Below are 11621 nucleotides of genomic sequence, written 5' to 3'. Positions count from 1 at the left end.
GCTTGACAGCACTGTGTTGTGTCCTTTTCCACTGATCCAGAAACACATGTCATGAGAAACAGTTGTTTGATCAAAATGAACAGTTAGTTGCTCGCAAAGACAGGAAAAGAACCAGTCGGCTCACTGCAAATTGTCGCCTCTTCTTTTAAAAGCAAATTTATTTTTCCCCCTTCTCTAGCATTTCTACATGTAGAAAAGACAGAGATGCCTGTTATAAAATCACAGTGTTTCACAGGGACAGAATGCAGTCCTTCATTTCTTCACGAACCCCTGGTTCCAGTGGAGTGCTTTTCTTCCAGCAGGATTTCATCTGCACCAATTTAAATTTTCAGACTTCTAGACATAAGGGGAAATAAGCTTCCAGCATGACTCAATTATAGGAAGTTTGTTTTTCTTTGTCTCGTTAGGCTTCCTTCTGCCTGTTCAATATTTGGTTCACTTAGCTTTAATATGAATATTTTCATTTAAAGAAATAAAATCTGCAAAAATTTTGGATAAGCCCCCTGGTTTATGTAACCCAGTTTAGATGAGACAGTTAAATCTGAGACACATAAAAGACTTTCACTGTGCCTGCACAAGGAGCTTTACACAAGAGCTGGTTTTACACATAGGGAATCAAGTTCTGGTTGTGTTGGCATTTGTGTGGTTTTGCACCAATACCAGCTCAGATGCAGCAGGCAACAAGATGTCATATTGTTTGGCTGTATGGTTTGCTGTGTGTCTAAATAAATCTTAGTTCACAAACCCCTTTACCTCAGAATAATAAGCAATTTGTTAATGCAATCTTTATGCTGATGGCCACCTACAAAGAAAACAAGGACAGCATTGCACACACTGCCTGCAGTGTGATTTCCATGTTGCAAGAGGGAAATTCTCAGTCTTTATAGACCAGGACCACAGTGCCCCTGAGCTGGAGGAGGTGAGGAAAGTACCAGAAATAAAGCTTATTAAAAATCTCTCCTCATTTTTGCAATTTGAATCAGTTCTGCCAGTTTTTGTAACTGCTTCTCCTCATAACTCCCTTTCTCTGTGCACAGAAGGCATTCCTACATTGCTTGGCATCACAGTATATAAATTGCTGTGGCTGAGATATGTCCACAAGGAAACTGGGTATGAGTTCTTGCCTTTTCTTTTTTCCCAGAGAAAACAACTCCATGACGTAAAGGGAAGCTATCTCTCCCTGTAACCTTGCTGCCTGCTTAAGCCTCATACCATAAGCAGAGTGAGGGAGTTGGATTACTGATGAGAACTCTCAGGCTGTAGGTCTAAAACACCATTTGAAGAGTTTTGAGACTTAGCATCTGTTTTTCAGTGGTTGATTTTCTACACTTTGTCCAACACAAAATCAGTGAGACCATGTAACCAGTAAGATTTGGTACTGCTTCATTCCAATCTAAATTATACACCAGGTGTAGTGCACTGGAAAAACAGGCATTTGGAGCGGGGTAATGTTGAAGTGATATGCCAAAATAATTCTGGGGAGCATTATGCAGTTAGTCCTGTCTTTTTCCAGAAGAAATCTGAAGCTAGGTTTCTAATCATAAAACTGTTAAGAAAACACGGCATCTTTCAGTAACAGAAAAAAGTTCAGAAGAGAACATTTTGCAGTAACGGTACCAAAAAATCCTTAGTCTTATTTATACTGGGCCAGGCTGATCTTAAAGTAATTAATATAAATCAGGAGTAGAAACATGGAATTATTCTGGATTTGCACTGGAATAAATGAGATCACAATCTGGCCTTAACTACTAATGGGAAATATAACCCTGACCACATATGAATGCAGTTACACCACAGAGTCCTTCATTACACTTTATGGACACTGACTTCACAGTAAACTGGCTGGCACCCAGGTGGAGTGAAATTTGGCCCATTAAACTTTGCCATAAATATATTCCTTACACAGTAAATGTTATTGGACAAAACATAGAGATGGAAGGATTACAAGGAAACCACACCATCCCCTACTCAATGCAAGGTTGTTCCCTGTGCTCCATGTTTCAAAGCCTTTGTTCATTTTGGTTTTTAATGATTCAAGTGAAAGAGCTTCTACCGCTGACCTTGAAAAACTGTGTTACAATCCAACCAGAACTGTCTCCTGAACGCAAAGGCATAATGTAACAGTTTTATCACTTTATGTTTCAAAAATAAAGCTGGAGTGCACAGCCAGTGGTTGGCCTGCAATAAGAAAAATGTTTATATTAATAGGAAACAGCCATGTATTAATGTTCAGCAGAACATATTGGAAAGAATACAATCTCCTGACTTACAGAAATCTCCCAAGAGGTGGCAGTGTGTTGTGTTGGTTGCAGCTGAAAGCCTAAGAGTCTCAGTCTCTCTTTCACCATTCAGACATGTTTACTTGCTGATATTTGCATTATGAGGCTAGGCATTGTCATGGTAACTCAAAATTCTGTCCAGTATTCAAAAACCACTGGAGTATATCATCCAGTATGGTGGAACATAAAGAGCATATTGAAACGTCCTTTACCCTCAGCTGTGAAACGAGTGGTTTCTGATCATTGTCTGTCTGAAAGGGAATAATAGCCCTTGATGAGGCAGGTGAGGTTCAGAGACAGGCCACAAAAACATCAGACAACCTGAAAAAACACTATACAAGACCAGGAGGAATGATTGCTTGAAGAACACAGTGTCATAAACTATCAAAATCAAGTCCCTAAATGGATTTAAGAAGTAATGGAAGACTAATTAGATGGGCTGCAGTAACAATAGACAGTGTTTCCTCCCACCCTGAGCAGTATGAATTTATCTGCTGCTGCTGAGACTCAGAAAAGCTCAAAACAAAGTAGACAAGAGAAAAATGTCTCATGGACAGGCAAGAGAAAGAACATGCCACTTTCTTTTTTGAAAAGTTGGAATTGGGCCATGTAGAAACCAGAGGATAAAGCTGGTCTAAAGCAGTGAAATTCATGTACGCCTGTATCATTCTGTTTCTCTTCTAGCAGTTATCAGTACAGAGCCTATCATCCACAATTAAAGTGTGCGGATTCTGTCAATCAGTAGCTAATCATAACTCAGATACCCTAACTGCTTCCTCTGGTATATCCAAAACCTGAAAACCACAGGCTAAACTCTACTCCCATCAGATCTGTATGCCTACTGAAGTCACACAGATCTTAGAATATTTTCTTCCTACCTAGACAATAAGGTTGACAACAGCTCACATTTTGATACAGACCCACACTGATTTCACTGTGTAAAAGATATTTCAAAAGCAGCAGAGCCTAGAACAGAACTTGGATATTCTGCTTTACAAGCGCCATCTTCTTTGGCAGCATGCCAGCCAGTTGTTAACAATCACAGATTTCAGTCTTAAATTCAGGTCCCTTTCAAAGGAGATGGTAAGATGTCAGTTCTTAACTCAAAAATTTGGTAAGAAAGCTGATTCAGCTAGCATAAAGGGGTAAGAGTCCACCAATGCTGCTAGAAATAGCAACTTACTTTCTTTTAGCGTATAAGCTCTGATGTTTCTAATGCTTAAAGGTTCCTTATTCAATGAGGTGGTTGTTATTTCTGTATTTATATTGTACTGCACAGACACCAGCAAAACAAGTATAAGCGAAGACAATTCTGTTTGCAAATCTATAACTTTGTTCCCTACTCTGCAAATTAACACTGTATGTGGATTCATTTCACTATTTTATTTCCTCAAAAATAGGTTGACAGGGGCTAGGTTGAGTTTTCAAAACTTAAAACCCACTCAGACTCTTGTAAACATTTTACATTTTTTTTGCAAAGCATTATAAATTATTGTAAACAGTGATTTCCTGAAAGAAATTAATGTAAACTCAAAAAGAAATGGATTTAAGTGAACTATCATTCCCTTCTTCATCCAACCTGCCCAGTCCCTTGGTGACATCTGTCTGCACAGCTCTAATTATGAGAAGTCATGTGCCGGGATAAATGATGGCGTTCTCGGAAGTACTCATGGCAAATGGGACATGTCAGCTTCTCCTCTCGTCTCCTCTTGCACTGGGATTCACTTGAGGAGTATTCTTTTTTGTGATGTGACCGCATGTGGAAGACTAAATCAGATGTCATGCGAAAGGACAGGTTGCATTTGGCACACCAGTTCTGGGCAGCCACTCCAAAGGATGTGAAGGTGGGGGGAAGAAGAGTCAAGGAAGAGGAGGAGGAGGAGGAGGAGGAGGAAGTGGTGGTGGTGTTTTGTAACTGTCCTCCTGCTTGCTTGGGCCACGGTTCTGAGGTATATGGGAAAACATTGCTCCGAGTGATGCTTGTCTGCAGCATCTGAGCATTACACAAATCACTGACAAAGAACTTGGAATTGAGAAGAGTGCTGCAGCACATGATGTCTGCAGTGGCAATGAAGCCAGACAGCTCCCCCAGGCTCTTTGCTGACTCACTCATGGGATAAGAAGAATTTACTGCAGCTCTTTCTGTTACACACTTACTGGGTTTGGTGAAAGCACTCTTCTGTTCTCCTCGAGCTCTGGTGGGCCAAACAAAGGAGAATGCACTACCAGAGGAGTTCAGCAACACTTCCTTTGATACCTGCTCTTTAGCAAGTGGGACCATGACATCCTCCTGCTCTGGCTCCTGCAGCCTCTCACTCCTCAGCTTCTCTTTCATCCTCCTGACCTCAGTGAAGGCACTCTGCTTCTGCTCTAAAGCATCCTTCCTAGCTGACTGCCTCCCTGAACTAAGCTTCCAGAAAGAACCAGTCAATGCATGCTCTCCCCCAACCTCTTCCTTGCCCCCACAGTTACGTTCCTCAGTCAAATTATTTGTTTTCTCCAGCAGCACTGTTTTCCTGCTCCTGTTGTTCTCAGCCTCTTCAGGTTTTGCTCTCCTTTCTCCAGTAAGACCATGTGCATCACCTTTACAAGCTGCCATTTTGACTTCCAAGTCCCTTGCCAGACTGTGGAAATTTGTGGTCTGCTCAGCCAAGTTGCTCTTTTCAGTTTTAGGGTTCTGGAAGTTTCTCCACAGCAGAGCTCTCTTCTCTGGGACACAGAGGAAGCGGACATGGGACAGATAGGAATGCTCACATTTAAAGACTCGGCTGCATTCTTGGCATCTCAACTCTGCGGAAACAGACAACAAGTGATGAGTTTTGCAAAGGTGGAATCATGTAGATCCAGATCCTGTCATGGACACAAAAAGCCAGAAACACCTTTTGTGTCACACAAAACCTTGTTACACATGGTAAAATGAATGCCAGTGCAGAATCAGGTCCCTTCCTGCTATGCAAAATGATTCAGTCTTATTTGCTTCCATGCTTCCGTGCTACTGGCAGAAATTATTCCATTTAAACTCTCAAGCCTAGATTTTATTACATAAAATGTAATTATATTACATGAAAGTACATAAATTGGCCAGTACACCATGATCTAGATAAAACCATTTAGACTTTATAATGATTTGAAGTCTAAACCCAGATTTTGGTCTTCATTTCTTAACTAAGTCACTGGATTTAATGCAGGATGAACATTAAATACTATATATCCAAGCAATAATGAGTGAGTTTTAGACCAGGATTCAAAGATTTTTTCATGACCCTCTATTTTTAGGATACTCTGGAAATTTAATATTGTTCAAAAATGATCTGACTTAATGCCTGAAGCCCTTACTCGTGCTCATTTGGCAAGCTGTTATATGCCTTAAGGCACACATGTCTGTGGCACAGAAAATGATGTTCAAATTGAAACAATGCCAATGATGGGCAAGACAAATAAGGAACACTCTTTCCTTGTGGTCTTCAGACCTACTCCACCTCTGGCTCACTGGGATGCTTGATTGCCCATGAACAGATGATACAAAATTCAGCAATCAACACAAATCTGATACATCTTAACCTTTGTAAACTATGCTATTTTATTTCACAACACAGCAGTTTTAAAATGCAAGTGATACCAGACAGCACCTGAGGCCTGGGATACATAGGAAAGTCCATAAACTGGTTAGGTAGAACTAAAAATCCCTAACTTGGGACTCAGCACAGCTTAGATCACTTTATGAACTACAGAAGCTGAGTTTTTTATAAGAAAATAAATGAAATATAAGAAAATATAAGAAAATAAACCCCTGCTGAAATGGGTGGAACATTATACCTTTAAGAGATTAAAGTCTTGAGTCTAGATATGGTGTTTCTTGTGCAAGTAACACTCTTCCCTGGTAAATCCAAAGTGCTGGCAGTGTGTTTCTACACAGAAACTAACAGAATACTCTGAAACCAGCTGGAATGATTTAGTCAGTTCCTGCTATGAATGTGTTTGTATTAATTTAATACTAATTTACAGACAAGCACATTACCATATGAATTTGTATGTTAGTAAAGGTATAGGTTGGTAAAGATATGCGTTAGCATATCTTTACCAACCTATACCCTTACCAACTAATCTATATAGGTTTTGTTTAAATCAACTGAAGGGAGTGCAGAGAGGTTTGTATTCCAGTCTAACTAGGTAAAATTTGGAGCAAATGACAGCTGGAGTCAAACTTGGTATGGACCTGACTGACTTGCTCGTCTCTGTGATCTGGATTTTTAGTTTTGTAATGACTTCCAGGTCAATTTCTTTTGGAGCAATGAATTTCCAGCAACATCTCAGAAATTAAAGCTTGCTATTTTCCTCATTTCCACTGCGTCCCATACTAAATAGGCAGACTGTGATATATGCAGTACTTAAGTTTGTTATGTATTTTTAAAGATCTGCTCATTTACAAGACTAAAGCTGAACACTAGCCTATACCTGATTTCTCAATGATCTAAAAAAGGCCTATTTCCAACTGATACTCTAGACTTCTAGGATTCCAAGTTATCGAAGTGCATAGATTTCCATTGCAAAGCTCAAAAATTGCAGCATGAGTCTGTAGTGCACCATCCTCTGCTAGAAAGTAACAACGAGAATGGCATAAAGAACAGAAAATTGTTTCTTCCTCTGTGCCTCCAGCTCAAACCTCAAAGCAGAAGGTCTCTTCTCTTAGCAGGCCAGCTAAGGATTTAGACATGGGTTTGTATTATTACAAGACAACCACACACTAAAGAAGATGCAGGCTCACTTCTGTCCTCAGTGACCCCTGCAGTCAGCAATTTGGTGCTTACCATTCTGGGGACTCTGAGCTTTTATCTCATTGAAACCCAAGAGGCTGGAAAGCTCCTCATCATACCAGACAAGCAGTTCCTCATTTTTACTGATTTTCCTGGTGGGGCGATAGTATAACTGACTGTTTTCTAAGTAAGCTTCCAAGTTCTGCTCCTTGCTATTGGCAGCTGCTTGTACAAGTCTCATCCAAGGCAGTCCTGTGGGACTGTGCACAGATGTAACATCCACCTGTGAGACAGGAGAAAAAGAAGGGAAGTTACAGGTCTCGAGGCCCAAAGGAAGATTTTCATCCAATCCAAGAACCAAGCCTATTTTCTGCCTCACACTGAGCACATATGACAAAGCTGTGGGCCCAATACATCTGCCAGTGTCACCAAATCCAAAGGGAGAAGGCTTCCCCAGTGTGGGGGCTGAGAGCTCTGGGAATACAAGAGGGAGGGAGGGAGGGAGGGAGGGAGGGAGACCCCAATGTTCATGTGGAACCTCCCATGGCGAAGACAGGCTATGTTAGTCAGTCTCTAGCCCTGACCTGTGTGGACCATCCCATGGGACTGTGCCAGGTGTGGATCTGAGGTACACGAGGTGTGACCCTCTCTAAAAAGGGGTCTCAATCCTTGGGATATGAGTCAGGAGATGTGTAAGTGCTGTCACTTGGGGACTGAGAGATGTGCAGACCCCTGGATCAGCACAGTGTGGAATTGGGAACAAACAAACACTCAGGACAGTCACATGTGGAGTTTTTCCACTGATATAGGAGGGTATGGATCAGGGGGTGTAAGAAAATTCATGGTTATTTGATTCAATACCCCAAGTAAAAATCTGCCTATCTATTTGGCTAGATTACATAAAATACAGATTTTAATATATACAACTAAGAAGCACTTATATGATCTCTTTCCTTTTTCAGAAATGAAATTATATATTCCTTTTTTACCTTTGCTAGTTTAATTAAATTAATTTCAAAGTAGCTAAACAGATAAACCTCATCAGATCAATATTTTTGTTAAATAATTTCTGAGAGTTGCAAGGGTTGATTTAACTTCAATTTGTGTGCATGCAGATATATGAAACAAATGAAGTTTAAAAACATTTCTCAGGTTGTTAGGTCAGGCACTAAAAATTTTAAAAAATAATATTAAGTCTATTGCTCAAATTAAATTTCCGTTGTGTGTATATTACAGCATAGTCCTAAATCACATATCATTTTTACCCCACTGAGTCATTTAGTCACAGGTTGACAATGAAATAATGTAAGTACAAAACATTTGGCATTGTCTTCCTCACTCAGTGTGTGACTCCAATCTTACTTTATTACACTGAATAGAGAATGATTTATTTCTTTATAGGTTTTTCCTTGGTGTTTACCATAGCAGATCTGTGCCCTCTGCAATATTTGAAAGATGGGAAAAGTTTTCATAGCTTGAAGGCTAAAATGCAGGGTGATCAAGGGCAACATTTATATGCAAAAACCTAATTTTTGAAGCACTAAGTCATTGTTTAGAAAGGAAGAAGTTTGCAAATGAAAAATGTCTAATGACAAGTATAATCTAAATTTCACCCCAAGCAATGTGTATCTCTTTGTTTTCCACTAATTGCAGGGCAGCCATTCATTGGTGTTTGGTACCAGAAACAATACTTTGGCTAATTATTTCTCTGGTTTTAACTGACTATTACCTACAGTGAAAAGTTTGATCACATTAGTAGCTTGGATACAAGAATGAAACATTAAGAGACCATTAGGATAAGAGTTACTTAGTGTAAGAGAGAAAATAAATTAGCATGCCCTGAAACTGGTTCTCTCTAAATGCCACAGTAATTAACAATGATTGAGAAATACAAGTGTCTGACAGGAACACAAGAACACCCACCCACACACAGTGGCTATAACTAATAGCTATGACAGAGGCTGTCATATTTTAGTTGCTGTGTTTCAGAAATACCAAGCAGCCACCGGGTGCTCTAAGCAAAGTCAAAGGGAGCACAGCTGCACCAGGAATCAGGACTCTGGGAAAAGAGCTCAGTGAGCTTCAAGTAGGTGAGGAGGAGTACCAGATATAAGATAACATCTGGGTGCTGCCAACTAGAAGCATGAACCAGTTTTAGTTCTTCCATCTGTTTAGAGACACTATAAACCCAGCAAATCTGCCCTCTCTGGGAGATGTCAGTCCACCAGATGGATCCTTTGCACCCATATATGAGGTAAGGCCTTCACAGCCCAGCATCTCAGTAATAGCTGTGGAGGAATGTGGCTCCTTTGGGAAACACTGGAAGAGAAGTGAAGAGAAAAAATAAAGCACTTCCTTGAAACCCCCAAGAAGAGGGAAGGGGCAGAGGAATCAGCTGGAAAGAACTACCCGTGCCAATGGCTGCCAAGGCATCTTCTTTGCCCAAGTGTACAAATTGGGCTAATGAGCTCAAATTAAGGTCTCCAAGAAAATGAGGGGGAGAAAATAACTATGAAGTCCCCCTCTGGTCTAAACAAAAAAGCCCAAGATGATGAGATCCTTGTTAGAAATATTATTCCCCAAAGTCTTGCAGGAGTGCTGATGAACTAGGATGAACAGAAACCTCAGTTGCAATGAATCCAAATCATGCCAAATCATTCCTGTGTGTATTCTGTTTGTACTATACCCAGCAGAGCAAAACCTGTTTCTGTTTTGCACTTCAGTGCTGTGATGACAACATAGCATCATGATTGAATTTTTAATTAATTACTACACAGAGTTAGGAGCCTAATGGCAGTTCCTGATTTCTGGAAGGTTTACTTTTAATTAGGAGTAGTTAACAGGATATGGGACTACCGATTGCATCTGAAACAGCTACTTGCACAGAATTTCATGTATTCATTGCCAGAAGACAGAGATCTGAGCCAACTCAGGCATCCAGTTTCATTGCTGCATAGCAATTACTTAGCTCAAGTGTAGAAAAACACTAAAGCCATCCCTCTAGAGGGCTCTTCCAATGCATAAAACCTTTCAGGCTCTCTCTACAGTAATTCAAAACTCCCAGGAGAAATACAGAAATATCCCAAAAATAAAGTCTCATTTCAGGGCAGGTTCCTCTACAAAGAGTTTGTTGGTCTCTTTGAGTACTCATAACACTGTCCAAGAGAGCAAACTTGTGCCAGAGACTCAAAACAGTCAGATAAAGCCTCTTCTCTCTCTTAAATTGTTTAAAGCAGAAGTGAAGAACAGGTTATCTCCCAACAACTGTCTCTATCATATAACAAATATGCCTTGGGATTTCTCTCCTCCAGAGCACAGAAATCTTAGGCAAGCCTGCATCTCTCAAGATCCATCCATGCCACAGAATGTGGGAAATTTGCCTTCATCACACTGTAAGACACCACTCTGTCTTCATCTAGACCAACAGTGACTGAAAGACACTCCAAGACCCAGAAAGCTGGGGTAAGTGGTCGGCATGACAAACAGTGGCTATGTAATAAAAACATTTGGGGAACTAGAGCTTGAGAGTTAACAGTCCATTACAACCCCAGGGTTTCTTCCTTCCCTACAATGATTGCAAAGTGTAGCTGTAACACAGACATACAGATCTAAGGTAACTTTGGGAGGTCTATGTACTAACAGCAGTTAAGCTGTGGCTGCCCAAGGTGTGTCTGGGCTAGTAGCCTGACTGCCACGGTGGTTGCACTTTTAAGGATAACTGAACACACTAGCAGTTGCCTAGATCTGTAAATAAATGCTGTGAATGTACCACCTGCATGAATCAGTGCAATGCCAGTATTCTTCCTCTGTTCTCACAGGGCTGTCATACCTCCTGATAAACCTCCTTTGTCCTGACAAAACCTGAACTAGAGGTTACTAAAGTATTTGTCCCTCTTCCCTCCTATTCCAAGTCAGAAATGAAGCAGGTCATCAATCATCAGCATAGAAGTGGGACTATGTATTCTTCCTGAAAAGGAAACAGTTTTCCTCAGGTCCTTCCAGTCTACAGCTCATAAATCAGAAATGCACTGGCCCATTGTCTTTGAAGGAGCTGTTACTTGTGCTGAACAAAACAAAAACCTACCCCTTGCAAAGTTACCTCCTCAGGGATGGTGTAACTCTTTTTGAAGGGTCTAACATTAAACACTCATATTTTCCTCATACCTTAAATACATAGTGGATGTTCCGTCTCTCAGAACACTTGAGAGCAATGAAAGCTACAGTGTCCAGCAGGGTGTTCTGGAGCATGCATGGTCCAAAGACAACTTCTTCAGGGATATCCTGTGTGGTATGAACAGTAGCCAGTATGTCTGGAAAATGGTGATGCAGAAGCTTGTTGTCACTTGTCCAAAGGAATTTAGGCAAAGAGGTAAGTTCCATTATAAACCTGTAAAAAACACAAGAAATCACAATGGGCATAGAGATGGAAGTAGAAAGTGGCATCACTAATTGAAATACGAAGATTTCCCAGAAGTGCAGGTGAATTTTAAGAATATACCAGGACACTGCTGGTTACAGAGTTTACAGCTCTATCAACATCCAGTTCAGAACGAGAAAGATTACTTTGCACTAAACCAAAATCTTAGGT

The 11621-nt window shown here is 40.5% G+C and overlaps 1 protein-coding gene across 1 annotated transcript; it reads right to left on the bottom strand.

Annotated features, from left to right (window-relative positions):
* Nucleotides 1-3879: 3879 nt before the first annotated feature.
* ZNF488 (zinc finger protein 488) lies at nucleotides 3880-11413 on the bottom strand. The gene is made up of 3 exons (XM_014250173.2): nucleotides 11198-11413; nucleotides 7088-7316; nucleotides 3880-5069 (listed from the first exon to the last, which is right to left on the bottom strand). The coding sequence occupies exons 1-3, from the start codon at nucleotides 11411-11413 to the stop codon at nucleotides 3895-3897; spliced, it is 1620 nt and encodes a 539-aa protein (XP_014105648.2). The 3' UTR covers nucleotides 3880-3894.
* Nucleotides 11414-11621: the final 208 nt, after the last annotated feature.

This window comes from Pseudopodoces humilis, chromosome 9 (assembly GCF_049639895.1).
Source record: "Pseudopodoces humilis isolate 2021_Gansu_Grassland_sample_001 chromosome 9, ASM4963989v1, whole genome shotgun sequence".
Taxonomy (NCBI): domain Eukaryota; kingdom Metazoa; phylum Chordata; class Aves; order Passeriformes; family Paridae; genus Pseudopodoces; species Pseudopodoces humilis.
Note: the sequence above shows the minus strand (reverse complement) of the source record. Positions and strands in the feature narration are given on the sequence as shown.

Bases quoted from the DNA above. Each gene is read 5' to 3' on its own strand.
- ZNF488 (XM_014250173.2), bottom strand. From the start codon at position 11,413: ATGGAACTTACCTCTTTGCCTAAATTCCTTTGGACAAGTGACAACAAG. The intron at 7,317-11,197 runs GTATGAGGAAAA...CCTGTCTCACAG, and splicing joins ACATCCACTATGTATTTAAG to GTGGATGTTACATCTGTGCA. The intron at 5,070-7,087 runs GTAAGCACCAAA...CTGTTTCCGCAG, and splicing joins AGCTCAGAGTCCCCAGAATG to AGTTGAGATGCCAAGAATGC.